Source organism: Abramis brama (genome assembly GCF_963993115.1).
Source record: "Abramis brama genome assembly, chromosome: 5".
Taxonomy (NCBI): domain Eukaryota; kingdom Metazoa; phylum Chordata; class Actinopteri; order Cypriniformes; family Leuciscidae; genus Abramis; species Abramis brama.
The window spans coordinates 13,977,803-14,002,424 of record NC_139967.1 but is presented as its reverse complement, the minus strand read 5'-3'; the positions used below and the strand labels follow the sequence as shown (position 1 = coordinate 14,002,424).

Below are 24,622 nucleotides of genomic sequence, written 5' to 3'. Positions count from 1 at the left end.
GATTGAGCTGACTTTTAAGACCTTTTGAAAACTAAATTATCTTATATTTTTAATATTTAAACATAAAAAGTGTTAGCAAAGACACATACAACTGTCTTTTTGTATACAGGCTTCTGAACCCCATTGTGCCCAAAAGAACATACATGTGCCGGATACATTTCAGGATATTCATACTGGTTTTGAGGTAGTTCGAAAAGCAATAGGTCTTGGACCTTTTTTATATCAAGTCAATATCAGGCTATGTATTTGCTTTTGAAACGGAGTAAACCACTTTGGGTTGCAGCTGAAAGGTGATGCTATAAAAGGTTGAAGGTTGAAAGGTTGTTATAAACATCCAAAGCAGCAGAATGTTGGGCATTGCCTTGTTTGACAGCAAGTGAAGTTGGAGGAACGCTCTTGGTTGTATAGCCAACATTTCGAAAAGCCACAGCCTGCTGAGAGAAAGAGATAGATTTTTAGCGCTGCAGAATTTCTGTTTAATACACACACAAATACAGAATCCTTAAAGGTTGGCGATTAAACTCTACCTGTAGGTCCCGATTGGCTTGTCTGGAGGCGGCTTCATTGGAGATCTGTACAGCGGCCTAAAAGAGACAAATCATGAATGAGCTGTTGAACAAATGTGACATGCAGAATGAAGGCAAGTGTGTGAATATGCATCAACATGATGCATACATTTTCACATAAAGGTCAGGGTCGTGTAACCCAGGTTTGGGCAACCCCAATCTTTAAAACCGCCTTAAGAAGATAAAGCTCACAGAAAACACAATAATTGCTTTTAATGTCTCAGTTTTTGGTCACTCTCTTTTTTGCACAGAAATGAAATTTCTGCCTAGAAGTTTCTAGCATGCCAGGAGAGACCTTGAATAGCTGGTTCAGGTGCGTTTAACTGGGGTCGGAGCTAAACTCTGCAGGACAGTGGCCCACCAGGAGCAGGATTGGACATCCCTGTTCTAAAAGTGTAAATTACCAGGGTTGTGATGTACCACCTGGGGGCACTCTGTACCACAGTTTAAAACCACTGACTTGCAATATGTACCTTCTTTTCTGCACGGTATTCATCCCAGGCTGCTCTGCGCTCTTCCTCACTCAGCTCCTCTTCCTCCCGGTGGTCTAACAATGAGTTGTGCTCATGATAACTTACTATGAGCTGCCCACAGCTCTGCAGCAGCCGGACCAACACCTCATCCTGATAGACAAAAGGAAGGTAAAGCCTTGTGGTCATAATTATCTCACGTACCCACATCTGTGTGTTGTACAACAGCAGGTCCATGTATGCGTGTTTACCGCAGGCGTTTCTGTGTGTTTACTGGGCCGTAGGTCAGGCTGGAAGTGGTACAGCTCGTTCAGCTGACTGTGTGTGAAGTGTCTCTGAATCTGCTGCTGGTCCAGAACACGGGAGGACAGAGACTGCTTAGCAACCTGCCGCTCGTAAATGTTCTGTTCCATCGTCCCCTACACACACACAAAAAAGAACAAACACATAAAAAATTTATATATAAAAAATATACAGTACCTGTCAAAAGTTTGGAAACATTTAATGATAATAATAATAACAAATTTAATGTTTTTAAAAGAAGTCAATGCTCACCAAGGCTGCATTTATTTGAATAAAAATACAGTAAAAACAGTAATATTGCAAAATATTATTACAATTTAAAATAAATTCTATTTTAATATGTTTTCAAATGTAATATTCCTGTGATGGCAAAGCTGAATTTTCAGCATCATTACTGTCTGATTGTCTTATTGTTATCAATGTTGAAAATAGCTGTGCTGCTATGCTTAACATTTTTGTGGAAACTAACTTTTTTTATTTTTTTATTTTATTTTTTTATTTATTAAAATAGAATACAATTATTTTAAATTGTAATATTGCAGAATATTACTATTTTTACTGTATTTTTGATTAAATAAATGCAGCCTTGGTAAGCACAAGAGATTTCTTTCAAAAACATTGTAATGTTTTCCAAACTTTTGACAGGTACTGTATAAATTATAAAATAAATACAAAAAAATACAAATATTATATATATATATATATAATTTATTTTGATTTTTTTTACTATAAATACTACGTCTGTAATTGTTTTTTTCATTCATTTTAATACATATTTTTCTTAAATATGAGAAGTCCACCCAAGTATGTGTAATTCTATGTGCATACCTGAGCCAGAAAACGGTACACAGCTACAGTTTTTTTCTGCCCAAAGCGATAGACTCTGAAGATGCTCTGGATGTCATATGATGGATTCCAGCAAGCGTCAAACACCACGACTCGGTTTGCAGCAACCAGATTGATTCCTAGAGACCCCGCACGAGTGGAGATCAGAAACAACCTCCCTCTGACAGAGGAAACACCAAGAGTCAGGACAAGAAATCCAGAAAACTTAAATGTAATGTTTATAAGCATTTTGTGTGCAGTACCTTATGTTTTTAGTGTTGTTAAACTCTTGAGCCCATCTCTTGCGAGCACAAGCACTAGTGTTGCCGTCCAAACGATAATAATCTTTATTTTTTACCCACGATTTCTTTCCTGCCAATACACACACACACAAAAAACACTATTGTATGCAATGAACAAATGACAGCTCTAACAATCCCCTGTACAAACTGTTTTTACCTTTGTATGGACACCCTTCCTTCCCGCTGGTCTCATCTGCATACAGGAGGAAACTCTCAATAAGGTCCAGTGATATCAGAGATTGACTGAACACCAACCTGAACAAAAGCAAACAGCATTCATTCAAGTGTCAAACATAGTCACTCTTAACATTTAACACACAACTATTTAATCCACAATATCGTTTAAAAGTTTAAAAATACAGTAAAAACAGTAATATTGTGAAATATTACAATTTAACGTGATTTCTATTTTAATTTATTTAAAAATGTAATTTATTCCTGTAATGGCAAAGCTGAATTACTCCAGTCTTCAGTGTCACATGATCTTTCAGAAATCATTCTACTAAGCTGATTTGGTGCTCAAGAAACATTTCTTATTTCTAATTATCATCAATGTTAAAATGGTTGTTCTGCTTAATTTTTGTATGGAAATTGTGATATGTTTTTCAGGATTCTTGAATTAATAGAGTTCAAAAGAACAACATTTATTTGAAATAGAAAGCTTTTATAACAGTCTTTACTGTCACTTTTACTGTCACAATTTTAAGCATTCTTGCTTTCTTTCTTTCAATGAACCAAATATGAATACAAACCAAAACAAAGCTTATAACAAGTGCTACTTCTATTCAAGTACGTGTTCCTCACACTTTGTCTTGTAGTTCCTCTGCCCAGTGTAAAATGTCCAGTAGCAACTGCAATTTCCCAGAATGCTCCAGCACCTTGGCATCAGCTGCTGTTACAAACGGCAGATACCAGTCCGCAGATGACCCGTTCCCCACAATAAATCCTGAACAATAGACAGAGACACTAAAAGTGAGACAGACATACAGACAAAGAGAGACAGATTCAAAGAAACAGAGAGAGAGAGAGAGAGAGAGAGAGAGAGAGACTGTGTACATGTACCAGCTTCCCCACCAGGAATTTCCATTGTGGGTTTGTTTGTGACATCTTGCTTTTGATTGGACCCACAGACTGAGGAGACTGGATCAGTATTTCCCTCTCCATCACCCGCTAAACCTGTGATCTTTGCATCTCTCCTATAAGACAGATGGTGGAAACATCACAGCAAACCTGGTCTTGTGCAAAATTTGACTTTAGCAGGTCTCTCAAGGGTTCTACATAACTGTGTATTACAAATAAAATATATTCTGGTCGGTTGTGATTGTGTCATTCAAGAAGCAGTCTTTCATTTACCAATTGTTTCCAAAACAAAATGTTCTCAAATTACTCTTCTATTCAAAGTCACTCTAGCATTAATGTGTGATATTTTACAAAAGCATGAGAAACATTATTGGTATAGAAAAGACTGGAATCTGATATGACATAGCATACCTTTCAGAGCCATTTGGCTTAACAGAATCTCTCTCCAAACCTGGATCCAGCCCTGTGAAGACAGGAGCAGGCTCTTGCTCTTTCCCCTGCATCACACAGAAATATATAAGGTGATGGAGAAAAATCAGTGACAACTGATAGGATGTTTGTAAAAATGAGTCAAGATGCATGTACACTACCATTCAAAATCTTCTCATTCTCACCAAAGCTACATTTATTTGATCAGAACGACAGTAAAACAGTAACATTGTGAAATATGATCATTTAAAATAAGTTTTGAATAGATTGTTAATAAGTTGAATAGATTTTAAAATGTCATTTACTTCTGTGATGGCAAAGCTGTATTTTCAGCATCATTACTCCAGTCTTCAGTGTAACATGATCCTTCAGAAATCATTCTAATATGCTGATATGCTGCTCAAGAAACGTTTCTTATTTTTTATAAATGTTGAAATCACTTGTGCAGCCTAACATTTGAGTTTTTTTTTTAAGGATTCTTTGATGAATAGAAAGTTCAAAAGACCAGAATTGGGGTTGAAATACAATTTTTAACAATGTAAAAGTTTTAACTGTCTTTTGATCAATTTTATGCCACCTTGCTGAATAAAAGTAATAATTTCTTTATCAAAAAAATCTTACTGGCCACAAACTTTTGAACAGTAGTGGTGTATCTGAATGAGGGGGTCTATACCTTATTCCTGCTCAGCTGAGCAAGTTTAAGACACCAGGGATGAGTCCAAATCAAACTCAGAACATGAAGATCCTGAAACAAACTGTTCACACCTGCTCCTTGCCCTAAAATAAAGACACTGTTATCATTTGCATGCTATCAATATTTTAGCGCAGTGTGTGTTAGAATTAGATGGTATGACAAAATGAATGCAATGTTTGAAATTAAAATAAAAACGTTTTTATCACATCACTATATAGCAATTTTAAATCCATGTTAGTATCTAAGGCTATTTTTATGCAATACTGGATTAAAATATCAGCCGATATTGGATATTTAATTGTGCATGCTCATTTTTCCAATTTTTACATTTAGATGATATCTGAAAACTCATCTATACAACACAATTTAATAACAGTGTTAAATCTCAAAATATATAATTTTGGTACATTATAATGCCATGATGCTTAAATTAAGCATTTTAAACTGATTTTAGTTTTTAGTGTTTTATTTTGAATTTATTTAGAAAAAAAACAAGTATAGAATTTCAATATGAGCCATACCATGAAAACAAATATTAGCTTAATCTCTACAGGTTGACACTTTTCTACTGTCGCAGTACTAGTCCTGCTCTAGTGTGTGCTTGTGAGACTCTGACCTTTGTAGGTTTGCAGATAGTGTGTGTATAACCGACACTGCAGAGGTGTCATCCGGACTGACAGCACATACTCGCGCTTGGGCGGCAAACAGGACGTCAAAACTGCGTAGTCCCGCCTCTGCAACACAAACACAAATCATCAAATACAAAACATTTAGCCTTTTTTTCCACAGCCTCTAGCTCTATTTATTCTCTCTCTCTATCACCTGTATGAATCCTGACATCATCTGATGGAGGACGTGCGATCTATTCTTCATCAGTCTGACATCAGCAGGGGTGGAGTCTGCGCACTGGCCGTTCTGGATTGGATTAATAAAACGGTTTCGGAACTCCTTTAGAGAACCCAGCAGGTTCTCCTTAATGAAGTTTACCATGCAGTGATCTAGAACAATAAACAAAAAAATTACACACTTTGCCTTTAAAGACAGACAACCTCAAAGTTTAATATTAAAAACATTAATAAGAAAGTAATTTTTCACAAGCAGCTTTTTATAGAAATGGAGATGAAAAGTGATTACACTCAGTGAGGTTGTTTTGAAGCGGTGTTCCCGTCAAAATGATTCTCCTACGTGTACGTATAGCTCGCATGGCTTTTGAGATGCTGGAGTCTGCATTCCTAAGGACATGGCCCTCGTCACACACCACCAGATCAGGGCCTAACACACACACACACACAGGTTTTAAAATAATTTAAAAAACATTTTAACTGTACTCAGTATTTGAAGATGGATTATTCAGAAGAATTTACCTGGATCCAGGAGAATTGAGCGGAAGCTTTCTTTGTGTTTGCTGTATTTTGCACTATCTGTGTTCGTCAGAACACGAAAAACCTCATAACCCATGATTATCACGCCACCATTCTTAAACCATTCAGTCAACAGCTCAACGCGAACAGCCAAAGACTTCACCGTAGCCAGCTCTGCCACCTGTGTGAAAAAAGGCAGAGATGATCAGAAAAAAATATCAGTGATGTGGTGAAAAGTCCACATTCAACAAAGTGGCAAGAAAACAAAAAAAAATTGTTTTGTTTTTTATGCAACACATACATTTGATGCTTAACAGATTTTTCTAGGCTCAGTGATTCTAGGTCAGTGATCTTAAAGGGATAGTTCACTCAAAAATGAAATTATGTCATCATTTACTCACCCTCAAGTTGTTCCAAACCTGTACAAGTTTCGTTCTTCTGTTGAACATAAAATATGATATTTTGAAGAATGTTGGGAACCAAACAGTTGATGTACCCCATTGACTTCCATTGTATTTTTTTCCTACTATGGAAGTCAATGGCTACAGTCAACTGTCTTACCAACATTCTTCAAAAATATTTTGTGTTCAACAGAAGAAAGAAACTCATAAAGGTTTGGAACAACATGAGGGTGAGTAAATTTTAATTTTATCCCTGGATTAATGTAACCCTGAGTTAGCCTTATCCCTTTTGCACTGTCAATGTTTAAGTACAGATTGAAAGTGGCCTTAACCTCGGGTTAAAAAAGGGTTACATTATGTGTAGTGTAAAAAGCCTAAACATTGCTTGAGCGCTTTATTCCAAGTCTTCTGAAGTCATGTGATAGCTTTACATTAGAAACACAAAATTAAAGATGAATAAATGCAACACATATAAGGATGGATTCAGGTCTGAAAAAAGCCCCTATGTTAGCTAGTTCTGCAACTTTCTAACTTACACTTCCATTCAAGTTTGGGGTCAAAATGTTGTTTTTTAAAGAAACTTATTTTATACAGTAAAGATTAAAAGTGACAGTAATAACATTTATAATGTTACAAAACACTTCCATTTCAAATAAATGCTGTTCTTTTGAACTCTGTATTCATCAAAGAACATATCGCAGTTTCCACAAAAATATTAAGCAGCACAAGCATTTTTAACATTGATAAGAAATGTTTCTTGAGAACCAAATCAGCATAATTCAAATTCTTTCTGAAGAATCATGTGACACTGAAGACTGGAGTAATGATGCTGAAAATTCAGCTTTGCCATCACAGGAATAAATTACATTTTAAAATACATTAAAATAGAAAACAGTTATTTTAAATTGTAATAATTTTTATTGATCAACACAAGAAAGTGAAATAATTCTACCGACCCTCAGTCTGTGTGGTCTTAAGCCCCTCTGCCACTGGTCAAACTCACTCTTCCAGTTCAGCACCGTGTTGAGAGGACACACCACCAGAGCCGTCTTCAGTGGCAACTCTTTACACAACAGCACTGTGTGAAGGAACACGATGACCTGAAACACACACACACAGTTACTGTCTGTGAAACTTCCACTTTCTGATTTTTCAAAGAAAAGGAGAATATTCATGTGCCCCTTACCTGAAAGGTCTTGCCCAGGCCCATGCAATGGGCCAGAATACAGCCGGAGCCTGGAGACGACTTCACACTCTGAACAGACTCACAACAGCAGTCCCACATGAACCGCACACCTAACAACACACAAATACATATGCACTACATGAACCACCTCCACCACAAACTGTCACTAGGTCACATCACTGGCTTTCATTTCGTACATGCTGCTTCATAAATGCATGTGAATATTAAAACGGATGAAAAACAGTCATGTTCTGACTAATTTCTACTGTTGTAAATCGTTAGGAAAATGTCATAGGGCATATCCTCTAATGTAGCCTTAAAAGTTTGTTTTTAAAAAAAGAAGAAATTAATACTTTTATTCAGTAAGGATGCATTCAATTGATTAAAAGTGACAGTAAAGACTTTTATAACTATGTTTTTATTTATCCTTTTGAGTCTGCCACAGTTCTTCAATGGACTTTTATAAAATTATAACACTAGGAAGACAAAAAAAAGATAACAGGGAGTCAGTTTTGGAGAGCTCCTGTACTGCACAGTTATTACATGCCGTAATGACAGATAAATTTGAAAAGCATAAAATGTGTAAGTAAAATAATACAATAAACATTATTTGACACATAAAAATTGCCTTAGCAATTTGACCCACAGTCCACTCCTGCATATTGACTCCTGACCCACACCCGCACCACAAATGACTATGTTAGTATTTTTCAAAACCATTACATCAAATATTAGTGGTTAACCCCATGATTTAGGCTGTCTCGACTGCTTCTGTCTCTTTATGCAATACTAGACTCGATGATGGTGAGATCAGATCTCTGTTGCAGGATTTTTGCCCACACAAATATCTCACTGTATTATTACAATATTTGCAAGAAGAATCTTCAGAAATCAAATAATTATATTTTCTACAGGCACACTTAAGCAAAATAAATAAATAACCATGTTAAAACAAATATTTTTGTGAATCATCTAATGCGCCTCATGCAACTTACTGTATTAACACTGTACAAAGGCAAATTTTCTCACCCTCTCGCTGGTGTGGTTTAAGTTTATTCAGGAAGCCCATGTGCACTTGCAACATAGGCTTTTGCGTTACATCATCTTGCTCAAGAACCAATGGTGTGGCCTGTCTCTCAGAAACTAAGATGACCTAAAGTAGGTGAGAGGAGATTTTTTTTTTACAAATGATAGACAAAACACTAAATTTATCATTCAGGTTAAAAGCATGTCATTAATAATGAACATTAAAAAACATTGAAGGAATAGTTAAGCCAATAATGAAAATTCTGTCATGACTTAAATCACCCTCATGTCATTCAAAACCTGTATGAGTTTCTTTTGTGGAACATTAAAGATATTTTGCCTAAAACTGTATGGACAAAATAAATGAATAAAAATCCCACAACATCTTGACATGAGGAAGAGTAAATGAGGACAGAATTTCAATATCTTAACCTCTTTAATATTTAAAAATGTAACATAATATGACACTATGCAGTTCATCACCTCTGGGTCTGCTTCTTCCCGTTCTCTCCTCTCACGGTCCAGTCTTTGTTTTTCTCTCTCTGCTAATCTCTTCCTGCGCTCCTCCTCTTCTTTCAGAGCGCTCTGTGTCTCCCGGGCCAGCTGACCCACCTCTAGAAGCCGTCTGATCTGCCTTCTCCCTCGAGGGGTGCTCCTCAAGCTTTCCTCGGTGGTTGGAGAGACATCATCCTACATATTGACCCCCCAAAAAAAAAAAAAAAACATAAATATTGAGGAATACACATTCACAGCATCTATGATATAATAGGAACAAACACACACATCAGCAGCGGTGGTGGTCTTGTCAGGTGTGCGTGATGGACTTTGAAGCTTCTCATTATGAGTGGGTGACTGGGACCTAGAAAAATGAATACATTGGGAAAAAATGAATCATCACTGCACACATTCAGGCTTGTTGGTAGGTACTAATTGAAAATGTGCTTTTTTATTCAAGTGTTTGATGTCCATAACAGACTCCAGTTGATTAATATGATATCTTGAGCTTTACCCTATTTCCTCAGACTCTGAAAGGCTGAGTTCCTCATATTGGGCAGAGTCAACCGTTTCATCACTGCTGCTCACTAGGATTAAAATGGGAAAAAATCTAAATAACACCAGGTCCGAACAAATAATCAGAACATTACATCATTTTTAAGAGTAAAAAAAAAAAAAAAAAAAAAAAACCTGTGCAACAGTACATCTAACGTTTAACTCACCAACAACGCATCCTAAATCTTGGACTTCTCTTTTACTCTTCTTCTTCTTCTTCTCCCCTTGCTTTTGACTTTTTGCTTCTGCCTCTGATAAGGTAAGACCATGTCGCAGCAATCGGTGGCGGTGCCGTGACCCTGACTTTGACCCACTGGACTCTGAGCCATCATTGTCTGAAGAAAAACTATTTTTGTTCACGCAACAATAAAATACAAGAATACCGTCTAATAATATTGTAACTATTCGAAGGATATAGATTAATAAATATGTTAATAAAAGATATTATAAAGTGTTATAAAGCTACATACAAATATAGTGAAGTTAAATCAGTTTCAGATGCTGTTTATGTTGTTTTCATCAGAAATGCCATATACATTGAGATGCAAAAGTAGTTGCAAGGTCTGTTCTCCATGGTACCAGTGGTATTGGCCTTCACTCACCTTCCTCGTCTGTTGTCTCAGATGCTTCGCTCTTGCTCTTCTTCTTCTTCTTCTCCTCATCCTCTCCTCTCGTGCTCTCTGATTGCTCATCTGAGCTGGCGTCCAGCTCAGAATCAGAGAGGTTAGCTCTGATCTGAGCCAGCAGAATCTGCCTCGCAATTCTTTATAAAACAAATGATGGGATGAAGCAGTAAAGAGAATAGAGAGAGAAAAGGGATGAAGAGAAAAGAGGGACGAAGAGAAAAGAGGGACAAAATGTGAGGTGGGTGACCAATGGATTCAGATTCATTAATGCATCTTCCTCCAACCTCTTTCATTGTAATTTCTCAAAAGTGCACTTAAATAGTAGCAAGATTACATGTTTTGTTACACAGAAACAATTTAGAAGAACAGAAGTAGTTTCTATTCTTTTCTCTTTTTTTTCATTTAAATTAGCAAGGACGTAAATATAAAGGACATATCAACATTTAAATAACAGGTTACTGAACAATGAAAAATATCAAATGGACTGTAAAGTGGTCTGTTAGTTTCACAAATATAAAACCCCTTAATTTATGAGTGAAACGTTGAATACGACAAACTTTCTGAACCTCTGAATATGACAAACTGGATGCAACACCCCCCAAAACTAAATAACAATAACAAAATATATATAATACAAAATGCACAGAGGCTGTTGTGGCTGGGGTATAAACTTTTATTACAACTACAATTCATATACAGTTCTTACACAGTTATTTACATTTTCTCTTCTCAGATGCAAAATAATGCATGCTTCTTTCTGATGAAAATAATGAAAAGGCTGTTTCTGCGTAAAACATTTTAATAAAACAATAGCAGTAATAAATACTTCCAAACAAAAGGACATTAGCATGCAATAAATATTTGAGCTCTTAGGGTTTTTGAAATGCAATGAAATCCAATGAAAGTGAGAGGATTCTACAAGAAAGTAAAGACAACAAACAGAAAAAAAGAACACTTTGAAAGATGGGTGAAAAAAATGGATTATTATCAGAAGCATGTTAATGTTAATGCATGTTAAGGTCAGGCAGGGTTCCCACTTGGTCCAAGATATTTTTTCCTTTTCTTCAAGGCATTTTATGTGACGGACATCTCTAATATTTAATCAACATCTGTGGCCTGCTGTAGTTTGCCTTAGAAAATAAAAGTTGACGTCCATTAGATTGCAAAAATTAAAAAACATTTTTGCAGTACTGCACTTACAATGGAAGTTTTGTAGGCTTGAGTTTAAAAGCAGAAATACAAAGGTTTATTTTACATGAATTCTCCAGTAAAAAATGTTTGACATTTGAACTGTAACGTTCAAATCTGATTGACTGAGTTAAGAAACACTTAACACAAACACAGAAGATATTAATCAGAATTTGGTCACATTCTGATTCGATAGCACCAGTGTCATGTTAAACAATGGTTATGGAGACAAGTCAAGCTAGTTTTCCATGGTAATTGACAGCATGCCACAGATTCTGATTCTGCTGGATTTAATCTTGATTATAATTTTGGAAGAATCTTCAGAAATCTAATAATTATATTTTCTACAGGCACATGTATTTTTGTGAATCATTTAATGTTTACAGGTAACATAGCCATTGAGGTATCGTGGTTATTGGCATGGTTCAAAATGCACAGCTAATGTGAATTGGCCTGTCATTTGAGTGACAAAAGAAGCCTCCGGAAGATTCTAACCGTCCACTCGAATTAACCTGATATAGTAACTATCCTTTGGAAAATAATAATAGTAATAATAATGTATTGAAATATGTATGGTATCAATGTCAGTTGATATCAATGAGTGATTTCTGTGCGGAGAACAGAAATGACGGTGAGTGTGCAGAGACTATGACGTATTCCTGCTCATGACAATACACAGGCAAACGCAAACGAAAAAACAAAACGATATGATTCTGCGATGTCATTCATGCCAGAATACATGAGAACTGACCCCAGTTCCAAATCCCGATGGGTCCCAGGATTTCTTCATTTTATGAAAACGTTGTCAGTGATACGGTGAACCAGTTTGATTAAAAGGTTACAGTAAACACATTTTCCAAGATACTGAGGTACATTTCCCATGATTTTTCCATTATTGGAAAATCGCATTACAAAATTCAAAGTTTTCCAGGTTTTCCAGGATGCGTGGGAACCCTGTTAAGCTACAGAAAAAGAGATGAAACGGGGAAAAAACAGAGAACAAGAGAAAGAATAAATAAGTGTTTATTGCCTCTCCATAAGAACCATGCAAATAACACACAGAAACCACTCATGTGAGAGTGAAGACTACACTCGATCACGCGCTGCTTTTAGCGACTGACTACACACAAGCTTACAGATTGCATGTTGGGCCTGAAAGAGCATCATCACTGCCACCTGCTGCTGCCCCGTGAACATTCGAACACAAACTGAAGCCACGTCCACCAAAACAATCGTTTCACATTTTGGTTGGTTCAGCCTTCTAACCAATTTTATTTATATGAATTTTAAAAAAGGGTGGGAGCGAGGGGGAAATAACACAAGCCTGGCTTAAAATTTACATTGCATGAGCGAGCACCATTAATCAATGAGTTAGAGCACATGCACCACCTGCGAGGCCATGGCTCCAATCTAAACTACCATTTAAACCACCAACTCAAAAACTTTTACGTGCTGGAGTCAAGTTTTCTGTTCCCTAAAATTTCCAATCCCTGACATCCATCAACTTCTGCTAAAATGAACAATCATTAACAGGATAAACTTTTGACCTTCTCACCAATTTACGAGGACATAAATTCTGTGCAAATGATTTGAAAATGTAATACTGGACCAAAAAAAAAAAAAAAAACGCAAGTAACTCTACGTAAAAAAAAAATAAATAAAAAAAAATAACTTATTTAACAAAGGCAGTACAGACAAAGGCATAAACAAATCTTCAGTTTAAGCTCCTAAATGTAGAAAATTCAGTTGTCTGTCGCAGGATTAATCTCCTGAAAAAGAACAAACACAACCGCGTTTAACATAAATGCTAATACTGTACGACTGCGTTTCACTCTGCCTAAGAAACGTGTTCACTTGAATTCCACCAACAATGACATTTTACTGTCAATAACAAAAGTGTTATATGAAACTAACACCTACCGTTAGCAAACCACACAGCCTTTGTTTTGACTGACCGAAAACATTACAGCGTGAGAACCGGGAAGCTGAGCCCTAAAACACAAACACACACAAGAAGTTGTCTGTCTTACTGAACACAGGATCCATCAGATCCGAGGTTTAGAGGTTTAGAGTCTTTCTACCCTCTTAAAAGCTTTATTAGCAGCACAGACAGTAAAGAGGACAGTGTGGCTTTCAGGAGTTCTGCTAAAGACATGCAATGGTCTGTGTCAGTGAAGTAAAATTCAAACACAGGAGCTTCCCCGGAGATGATTCACTGACTTCCGTTAGACAGTGCAGGCTCAGAGCTTCCCCACTGACGGGCGGTGTGTGCCTACGGCTACAGATTCTCTCTACTGCGTGTGGAAGAAACTGTGGGGAAATAAAAATCGGACAGTGTTGATCGAGCAAAAAAAGCGTGTTTGGGTGAGAGACATGTTCAAAAGCCCTGTCTAGCGGCTGTGCATGTGGATGGAAGGGAAGCTTGCGTGCTTTTAAATGGGATTTGGATCAAAGCTCTCGCTGTAGTGGGTTTGGGACAGTCGGAGTCCAGTGGAGAAGGCCTGTGCTGGGAAAGTGTGTGTGGCCCTGGTGTAGTCAGAATCGTACCTATTTTCTAAATCATCGTCCTCCACAGACAAAGACGGACCTGGTTGGATGTCCATCTCATCACCTAGAGAAAGACAGAATAAGACTGATTAAAATTAAAAACAAAATGCTTCTGAAATATGAAAAACAAAATGGAAACAGAAAAAAAAGAATTGACCAGATTATGAAAAGTGCTCTCTTCATGTAAGATTTGTTAAAGATTAACGTAAAAAAAAAAGAAAAAGGGGGCTTTTTTTACATTTAGATTACAAAAACTTTTATATTTACTTTTTTTTTTCTTAAGAAAAACATGTTCCTGGTATTACTGTATAAAGAAAATGTTGGCTTTTTGCACCCACACACAAACTTACCGGAAGACTGCTGGAAATTTCCAGAGCCCAGCAATGTGACGCCCTCTGTCAGCGGTTTGATCCTCTGATCGTCGGAGTCGCTGCTCGGACCACTCTCCAGTTCCTGTCCTCCCACCTCACTTGATGAACTCCCGCTCTGTCCTGTCATCCTGGCAACTTTGTGGGCTCTTCCTCTGGTCATTCTGACCGCAGACCCCTGGTCTTGGGAGCCCCTTCTTGAAGACGCAGAAGAGGATGACGAGGACGATGAAGATCTCTCCTTGAGATTCCGCTTACGAGAGCCTCTGTCGGGAGGTGTGGTTTTTACCAGCCCAAAGAGCCGCTGCTTTCTGACATGCTGGTTTACCTCATCCCCATCCCAACTGCCACCTACCAAACCCTCTTCCTCACTATTCGCCATGGCAGCAGCAGTCTGGAGCAGCACTTCAGGCACCTCGTCAGAATCAGAGTCATCCTCAGCTAAACCAGCATGTTCGGCAGAGGGGTTTGTGTTTGTCCGCCGACGGCGCGGTGTGGTTTTTACACGTGGAGAACGTTTATTTTCCTCTGATAAAGACAAACTTTTTGGGTCAGTTTGATCCTCCTCCTCCTCTTCTTCCTCCTCCTCCTCCTCCTCCTCTTTCTCTTCCTCTTCATTATTACCACAAAAATTCTCCACGTGTCGATCTCTCTCAGTCAATCCCTCCATCTCCATCCCTTTCTCCATCTCCACCTTTGCTTCACTTTCTTCCAGTGTTCCATCACTCACTGATGTGTGAATGTTTATGTTTTGTCTGTCAGGTGATGGATGAACAGTAGGAAAGTTGCTGCTGATGGGCTGTGGGCTGACTGGTACTGGAGTAAGTTTGACCACCAGCTCTTTAGTGAGTCCAGGGCTCCGTGATGACATGGCCTTCTTCGGTCTACGTCTCCCTTTTGATTTATTATCTAAAACAACTCTACTGGCACATTTGGGACCAGTCAGCTCATGGTCCAGGGCTTCCTGCAATTACAAATTAGATGTTGTTGTAATACATTCATATGAACAAACTGCAAAAAAGTATTATGGTTTCCACAAATATATTTAGAAGCAACAACTGTTTTAAACATTGATAAGAAAAGTTTCTTGAGCACCAAATTAGCATATCTGATGATTTTAGTGATACCGAAGACTAGAGAAATGACTGCAAATTCAGCATTACTATCACAGGAATAATTTACATTTAAAGTAGTTATTTTAAATTGTAATATTTCAGAATAAAGTTTTTTTTTTTACTGTATCTTAGATCAAATGTTATATCTGCCATAGTTTAACATAAGATGTCTAAATTCAACTTACACTAGCATTTAAAATTATTGATTTTAGGTTTTAGTGTTTTTTTAATTGTTAATTTTAAAATCAGACAAGTATCGCTATCAGTCTTAATATGGAAATAATAATTACCGGCTTATCTGTGCATCCCTAATCAAAATTGTATGGTTCTTTTATTGTAAGCATTCTTCTTACAGTTTAATTGGTAAAAACTGGTAACTTCTTTTACCTGTAATGCACTGTTGGCTGCTTGCAGATCATCCAGGACAGCGCGGAACATCCGTAACTGCCCAATTCTCTCTACCTTCTCTTCTTGGTTTCCATCCTCCTCTCTTTCACTTTGAACAACTGCCTTGAAGGAATGACTCAAAGATGTTGTGACATCTACAAACCGCTGCATTCGCTGGTAAAGGCCTGCAGAGGGCACCGTTCCACCTCCAGCCCCCATCAGATAGGACGCACTACGACCCTTGTTCGCCCTCCCCCTGACCGAGTTTGGGTCGGTACGGGAAACTCGTTTTTGAGCCTGCTCCAAGCTCTCTAGAACAGAGTCGCAGGCCAACACCAGCTCCACCAGTGGCTCGGGACTGCACACATAACAGTACCACTTCCTCTCCTCTTCCAGGATGGTGGACAGCTCCTTCCTCCCCAGGTTACGCAGGACACATTTCTTACAGAAGGCGTTACTGCAGTAATCACAGCCAATCAGACTGCCTCCCTCTGCACACCACCTGAATGAACAGGGATTTAAAGCACTTGTTTTACAAACCCACAAATAAGTGAAAACATCAACTGCAAACCCTATCTATTAATTGAGATGATTTCAGCTGCTCTGACTTTCATCATTATGTACCTATGATAATGGTGACTCTTAGGCTGCCTTCTGCACAAGTGAATCTCTTAAACTTGAGAAATGTGTGGGTCAGATGAAAAAAATGAAAAGCAAAAAGAAGAGTGTCTATTTTAAGAGACTTTTTTTTGATATTTTAATGACATTTTATTTGTAAAGAATATTTGTTTAAAAAGGGGGAGGAAAAATAACCATGTACACATAGCGGTATTTATTTAATTTAATTGAATTTATGCTGATTTAAATCCTAAAAAACTGATGTTTTGCTAAAACAAGCCTCATTTTCTTAAATCCTAAATATAAATGTATCATTTTATAAATGAAGGTACAGGAGATATTAACCCACACATATTAGTTAATCATGTATGATCCTAATCTGCTTTATAAAATTCTCTCTAGACAAAAAAAACCTCAAACTTTTTGACAAATCACACACGTACCTGCATTGCTCGTCCATCCCCTCTGAATCTTTGCTGATGTCATCACTCATATAATATTTAAAGCAACTCTACAAGAAAGCAAACAGATTCTTATAAAACTCTGCGGAAGATTTCACTAGTTGTCAAACATGCTCTAAAAACAATGCAGGTATGAGAAAGTAGCGTTGATTTTAAGACTCCTGTTAACTTTCATATGCATAAACAAACATTACACAGATTACTGCACATTTACATACCTTGCAGATAAGCACTTTAAGCATAGGGTGCCTGTAGACTGAGTCACGTTGGAAATGATTCACCTGCTGACCGCACGCTGTGCAGTTTACCCTCTCCAACTCATATCCTCCTGACACACACAAACACAAATCAGAAGAGTTTACCCTCATAGCCTGACAGACACAGCTAAAAGCGTTATTTCACATACTTCAGCTGCAACATCAAGGTTACACATGGTTGTAAATGGAAAGCCACAGAAAATGGTCTGAAATCCCCATTGTGAGGAAAGTTATTTTGTGTAAGATTGGGTGACAAACTATCTTTCAAGTTTAGCTGATAAACTGTTCCTGGCATGAACACTGAATTCTTTGTTTTATGTGCTACAAAACAGTGTTTTGAGATTGGGTGCTTGGGAACATCTCTGATAGGATTTGAGGTGGCTGTTAGTTTTCTGTCCCGGGAGCTCTAATAATAACGAAAGCACTACCATCAGTTTGAAAATTGTAATTTAATAAAGGGATATTATTAATTAAAGATAGGGAGTAATTACATGTAACAAATCATGTAAAAATGTAATATCTTTTATTGGAAAATTAAACATTATCAAACTCTGATAATTGCCTTCATCTTTTAGACAACTGAGACGGTAGGCAATTTTCATCAAATGTAGTTTGATCATGGTCAAATTCCCAAAGCTATGTTTATAAGAGTCAATTATGTACGTAATCGTCGCTGACAAACAGCATGTTGAAGCCGCTCGGGACACCATTTTATTCCTCTTATCGGAAAGAGATAACAGTCAAAACATCTGGTAGTGTGGGTTTTCCAGGAAATGCATGTACTCCCTAGACCTCTGCTTCTCAAACACAGAGCCAGTCAGCACAGCGCTGCTTCATTGAAACAAATCAAATGAATGACTCAACTTACTTATTTAGACATTTACCACCACCTACTGGTGGTTTTAGTTACTTATTTAAATTATAATTTCATTGAAAAACAATTTCCTATTTTAGGGATAGTTTGCCTAAATGAAAGTTCTGTTTATAAACATTTACTCATCCTCATGTCGTTTCAAACCTCTATGACTTTCTTTTGCAGAATATAAAAGATCTTTGGAAGATGTTGATTTTGTTGAAGGTAATAGTTTTGGTCTGTAAATATATGTAAATACCAATACCGAAAAAAAAAAACCATGGCCACTGAAGCCTAAAAATTTGCGTGTAATAAATTCTCGTTTGAATCAGATGAAATATTTCTTTCTAAAGTTACTTTTTGTAATGGCTATTTGGTGCTTTTCTCATTTAACACATTAATGACTTTAAATGATCCTTGCAATTAATTTGTGATAAATTAGACTAATTAATCGGCACATCATGTACTTTAGAGGTTTAAAAATCATCTTAGTTTTAGGCAAGCAGTTTTTGCTGTATTATCAAAATTGTGAAATTTAATCAGTATCTAAAATTGTGGTGTCATAACCTTATTTATTACAATACAAGGTTACATGGGTCAAAAACAACAACTGGGCCAGTAGAAAAAAATCTTTAGTGTTGAGCCCTGAATTATTTATTTTAAGTTATCTTTGTTAATAAAAAGATCAAAGATGCAAATGACAAAAGGACAAATACAATAAACAAACAAACAGTTATTTAGGTACAGTAGAAAATACTAAAGAAATTTAATAAACAATAAAACATTTTACAGTCTTCAGTGTATGAAACAAATACACATTTAACCCTTATTAAAGCCACTTAAAGGGGTGGAATAATGCCCTTTTCACAAGATGTAAAATAAATCTCTGATGTCCCCAGAGTGTGTAGGCCTATGTGAAGTTTTAGCTGAAAATAGCCCACAGATATTTTTATATAGCATGTTAAAATTGTCACTTCTTGAGGGTGAGCAAAAACGCCTCGTTTTGTGTCTGTCCCTTTAAATGCAAATGAGCTGCTGCTCCCAGCACAGGGGGCGGAGCTACAAGAGCTCTTGTCCTTAGAAGCTTCGATTACCTCACACAGACATGCAGTGAAAATTTCAAAAACTTTTAGCCTTTTATGTTCAAACCGGAGTCAGAAAGATGGAGAGACTCAAGAAGAAGTGACAACATGTAGACAACATTCCTGAATAGTTAGTTGATGAATTTATGTAACTTATGTGTAGTGTAGTTATCTTCTAGTCATTGATTAGCATATTCTGTCTTGATGATCTATAAATCGTGTTCAGGGGGAGGGGTTTATGTAAATATTGTGGTTGGTGATGTCACTAACCCGGGAGGAATGTCGTGTAGTCCCTACTAGCCATTTGTTGTAGTCCTTAAAAAGCAATTTCTTTAAAAGAAAATATCTCCCTTTGCTTTAAACTTTGAGCATGGTAACTTTGCAGATGTTGTTTATGCTCAAACAGCAACATTACACACTAACTAAAGTTAGAAAAGTAAAATCATAATCAACCACTCCTTTAACCCTCTGAGGTCGACAAACGCGCCGACGCGTTTTGCCGGATTTTCTCCACATTGTAGCACTATAAACTTAAATTACTCCATCATTTATGGTCATACAGAAAAAAGAAATATAAAAAAAGAATCTGTGATATTTCTCCTTTTGTATGTGTCCACTTACAATCAAATCAAAACATTGTGCTTTTGTAAAATAAAGAAAATAAACAGGGTGTGCTTTCTGCCTCTCCGTCGCGGTGAACTTTTTTTTCTTGAGCACGTCTATAAACTGAAACAAAACTCAGCGAATACTTGTCACACATTTATGAGCCATATACCTTTATAAACATTTAAGTGTGTACTTTTAAATGATCGGATTCAAAACGAAAACAAATATTCTCTGTTTAAGTAATTTGTATAAAACCAACAAGATGTCCAGCTTCTCAAACGCTTGCTCATTACAGTTAATTTGGCCACGCCTACTCGCGCAAAAGATATTCACATGCAAATCTCCACATGGAACGCGAACGCGCTCGTTACCTCAACAACAAAACACTTCACTTCACTTTTCGTCGAGTTTGAAAGACGTGCCTGAGCTTACATTGGATTTAGGCTACCTCAGAAGAAGAAGAACGCGATTTGAAGACAAGAAAGATAAGGTAAGAAATTCTTACATAGCCTAGTTTGTTATTGTTGCATAAATGTCACGTTGCAGCTGAACTGTTGCTAGATATATGGGGAATATTATAATATTTAGACCCGTGTTTACTGTGTTTGTGGATATCTGCTCAAACATAGATATGTTTATGGTAACCATAATGTTTTATATTTGAGAGTGATCGCGTTTGAATGTATCATATTTTGTAAGCGATCGCGTTTGAATGTATCATATTTTGCAAGCGATCGCGTTTGAATGTATCATATGTGTTTACTGTGTTTGTGGATATCTGCTCAAACATAGATATGTTTATGGTAACCATAATGTTTTATATTTGAGAGTGATCGCGTTTGAATGTATCATATTTTGCAAGCGATCGCGTTTGAATGTATCATATTTTGCAAGCGATCGCGTTTGAATGTATCATATTTTGGATGAAAGCAAAACGCACCAAACGGCTTCATGTTTTTATTATTATCTCATTTCATATCATCATAACGGATGGAAACATTTGAAGTAACATGATAATCAATATATTTTTCTCTAGCTTCTTTTGGAAGATTTATAGGCTGCTATAGGTTATTTATTGTTATTATTATTTTATCCGCACTGCGCATATACCTTATGCCTACAAGGCACAACAAACCTGGTGTTCATTATATTATATATCGTTGGAAACGTGTGTGTGTGTGTGTATTCTGTGAATTTTAAAAAGGAATTTTAAAAAGCAATTTTAACCAGAAAAATCTAATATTTATTTCCAAAATCGTGCAGGCCTTTCTCTTGATATCAGTATGTTCACTTTTTTTTTTTTTCAGGTCCCAGATGCCACTGAGGACTTCAACATTCAGATGAGTCTCAGTACGTGAACATGGTAAAGTGAAAATCTTGGAAATGAAAGGTATGTACAATGTTTTTAGGAATGGCACAAAGGTCTCTGTCTTTGAAGTGCTTTTTTGGCATTTGTTGTGTATCTTTGGATTATGTTGTGTTGTAAATAAATCCAAACAATTTAAAAGCCATTATTTTTTAAATCTCCTCATTTACAGTATTGTGCAAGGTTGCTCAGAATGATAGGGGCCTGATAGCTCCTAATAGGGCCGTTAGGGGAGGTTCTTTGTCTTTCTCAGGTGAGAAAAGCTTACATATTAATGAGCTCTCGCATAAGGCTTTTTCACACAAAACACGTCGTAAAATTTTTAAATCAATATATTGTCTTATCTGAATGAGCAGTCAGGGTGATTTTCACATAGTTTTGCAGCAAATATTCTAGGCTACGTCATACAATTTTCAAAAGTCTTGTGAAGAAATAATCAGTATGGGTTTCATGGCCTTATTTCAGTGAGATTTTTTTTTTGTATTTTCAAAAACCACGCATAAATGTCATTATCTCAAAACTACAAACTTTTACATACATGCTGCTGATATATTATTGTAGCAGAGTTTGTGCTGAATACAGTGTAATTAGACTTTAGCCATGAAAATGTCACAAGTAACAGAAATAACCAGAAATGTCAGAGCATGTCAGAACACCTCCAGGGCCCAGAAAACAGCTCAGACCTCAGAGGGTTAAGTTATTCACTAAAGAGCAGTGATTGATTTTCTTGTCTTTTGTTGTTTGATTAACATTAAGGACACAGGAAGAAGCAGGTATATTACACTGCTGTGCACAGTTCTAATGTACTGACACATCCAAATTCTTCCCTATCCATTTACGCTGAAGTAAGAGAACGCACCATGTTTATGTAAATTCTCACCAAGATTGTGCTGTTATTTCATTTGTATCAATAAAGTGCAATAAGCCGTGAAAGAGAACTGAATTCAGGATAGCATGCTTTCTGAATGGCGGCTTTTTGTGCACTTGCTCCAGCTTCAGGTGTCAGACAGCACAAGTACAGCATTGTTTTGTTTAGTTTTTTGCTTATTGTAACTTATACTTAGTGTAACTTATTACACTTAAAAATCTTTTTAACATTAAGCATGTCCTATGCTTCGTTTTCTCATTTTGCATGTTTCTTTATTGATCTAACAAGTCAATAACTTCAAGCAGTCCTGTGCTGCGTAGATATATTAATGTACCACAATATACATGATACAGCAAAATCTCTATGCACACTTTACATTGTCACCAGAATATATATATCGGCCAGCCCCATTTAAAGCTTAACGTTGTGCCTCTCTCTTACCTCTGCGTCTGTCACCATCTCTGTGCTGCTTGTAAACACGCCTACTGCGGAATTCTGGACCACGGAAATCATCACGAGCTTCATTAAAGACAGGCTCTGGCAGCACAAACGCCGTTCCTGTGTCAGATAATAAAGGGGTTCAAAGACAACTTGAAATATCCTAATGTATTCAATAACAGAAACCATAACATAAAATACATCACACAGGCATGATCATCTGAATCAGCCAAGTGAATACGAGAATGGGAGTAGCACCTTTGGGTAGAAAGTTAGTGTCATGGTCGTTGGAGTGGACAGACATCACATCCTCTGCTCCACTCTCAGACGAAGCGTCCGACTCGTTTATCCCGCTGTGTTTGGTGACAACAGTCGGTTTCCTGTAAGAGTAACAGTTTACAAATGAGTTCACTAAGTCAGAGCACAAAGGGTCTCCAGATGTGGTTCATCCTTAATTGACAAACCTTCTTGAACGAGCCGACGAAAACATTCCCACTTCTGAGGGACCGCTGGGCTGAAAAGAAAAAAACATTTTAAAAACAAATAAATCTCAAGAATTTATCATTTAAAAAAAAAAAACTAACTAAATTTCAGCCAACTTAAATTACAATGAGAGTTCTTGTTAATCTATACAATAGAGTGCCACAGGACCTAAAGCCCAGAAACAAGTTAGCATTTTTAAACTTCCAGTTCTATCATCCCAAAGTCAATGGATTTTTGTTTAAATGCATCAAATAACATCTGTGGTTAATACAAGCTCAAGATATTTTCTTTATTCTACTACATAAAATACATCACCAATAACCCACTTGTGATTTCTTTACGTTTTTATGTGTCTTGAAAAAGGCGGTTGCTAACCTGTGGCTAAATGAGACTAGAGATTGTCAGGGACATTAAACGTCATCATGGCAAACAGGAATATCATTTTACTCAATAGTCCACTTCTACAGGATCACTGTGTTTAAACTCACGCTCTTGTAAACTATTCTAAATCAAACTTTCCAAATTGTAGATTTTTAAATAAAGATGGAAAGTGTCATCTGAAGCTTAGAGGTGGTGACATTAAAGTCATGCGACTGTGGTGAAGTTCGTTTATAGCCTAACTTTAACTTTCTGATACAATTGTATTTAGGCTTAGGTATGCAAGATGTTTTCATTTGTGAAGATCATCTCATCCCTGCAGCACTCTAGAAACAGTCTACCTCCTCTGCGGTCTGGACAAGAGCCTGCTGCTCCAGGTATTCTTTGGCCGTAGTTCCTGTCAACGAGACATGATAGAAATTGAACTATAACTGCTCCATTAATGAGTTTAATTTCGGTTCTGGTCAGTTGTGACTGTAATGATCAATATATTTTCCCTACTGCACTCACCATTCCAGTGTCCGGGTAAAGTAGGTTCATTTTTGTCTTCTGTAGATGCCGACAGGTATTCATGGAGCTTCCCAATCAGCTCACCTAACTTACTTCCTCCACCAGCCACAGGCCTGGGTCTGCAAAGACAAGACACAGCTCATCTCCATGGCAACTGCCTCCCGCTGGAATCCCTCATGATACATTAAATACACCGATTAGCCCTTTATAAACCCAAAACCACACTACACACAACCACAGAGAGTTTCTAATAGACAGAACCATATCTCAGGCTTCAGTCTGACAGGAATATGTGAGGTTACATTTAAGACTTAAATAGGACTTAAATAGGGTTTATAGATCTTTTTCAGAGGAGCACCGACCCTTTGTTCGGCTGGTGCAGATAGACCAAAACTGCAAAGTCAAAACGTAAAACCTAACATTCCTTTATGTAAGGGAGATTAAAGAGTAGATATTTAATTCAAACAGCGACTGGATTTAATTGATGTATTGTCGAGGAATATTATTATTAACAAACACAACAGTGTGTACGTTAGCAGTGGAAAAGAAAATAGGGCGCCTTACCTCAAGACTTCAGTAGACATCGCTTCCTCACGTGCGGTGGTTCAACTCACCGCCGAGCATTTAGCACAACCAACAGAGATGCGTTTAACAATTATCGGCATAAAACTTATAATTGTCCAAAAGAAAAAACTAACCAAAAGCCAGTTTCACCCGCCATCTTCCCAGTGGAACTTGCGCCATGCAGCCTAAAATGGCGCACCGGAAACTACGCTGT

General features: G+C 37.1%; 1 protein-coding gene across 3 annotated transcripts; it reads right to left on the bottom strand.

Annotated features, from left to right (window-relative positions):
* Positions 1-22: 22 nt before the first annotated feature.
* atrxl (ATRX chromatin remodeler, like) lies at positions 23-24,622 on the bottom strand. Of its 3 annotated transcripts, none has more exons than XM_084114439.1 (34): positions 24,409-24,622; positions 23,845-23,963; positions 23,676-23,731; positions 22,938-22,987; positions 22,732-22,853; positions 22,477-22,593; positions 17,222-17,331; positions 16,986-17,053; positions 15,925-16,426; positions 14,405-15,386; positions 14,055-14,118; positions 10,296-10,456; positions 9,861-10,028; positions 9,653-9,725; positions 9,427-9,502; positions 9,127-9,333; positions 8,647-8,770; positions 7,618-7,727; positions 7,388-7,531; positions 6,034-6,211; positions 5,804-5,941; positions 5,492-5,667; positions 5,286-5,403; positions 4,649-4,752; positions 3,958-4,043; positions 3,529-3,662; positions 3,271-3,412; positions 2,624-2,721; positions 2,428-2,536; positions 2,168-2,345; positions 1,288-1,455; positions 1,040-1,189; positions 528-584; positions 23-434 (listed from the first exon to the last, which is right to left on the bottom strand). In XM_084114439.1, the coding sequence occupies exons 1-34, from the start codon at positions 24,426-24,428 to the stop codon at positions 297-299; spliced, it is 5,247 nt and encodes a 1,748-aa protein (XP_083970565.1). In that variant the 5' UTR covers positions 24,429-24,622; the 3' UTR covers positions 23-296. The 3 variants fall into 3 exon arrangements, with proteins under 3 accessions (XP_083970565.1, XP_083970566.1, XP_083970567.1); XM_084114440.1 differs by having other exon boundaries at positions 23-431; XM_084114441.1 differs by having other exon boundaries at positions 3,541-3,662.

What these genes read in the sequence shown, in the direction of transcription:
- atrxl (XM_084114439.1), bottom strand. Translation starts at nt 24,428, where the DNA reads ATGTCTACTGAAGTCTTGAG. An exon ending in AGACCACCACCGCTGCTGAT is followed by an intron (nt 9,334 to 9,426) that starts GTGTGTGTTTGT and finishes GTCAATATGTAG; the next exon opens with GATGATGTCTCTCCAACCAC. An exon ending in GAGGAACTACAAGACAAAGT is followed by an intron (nt 2,722 to 3,270) that starts GTGAGGAACACG and finishes GCTTTTGTTCAG; the next exon opens with GTTGGTGTTCAGTCAATCTC.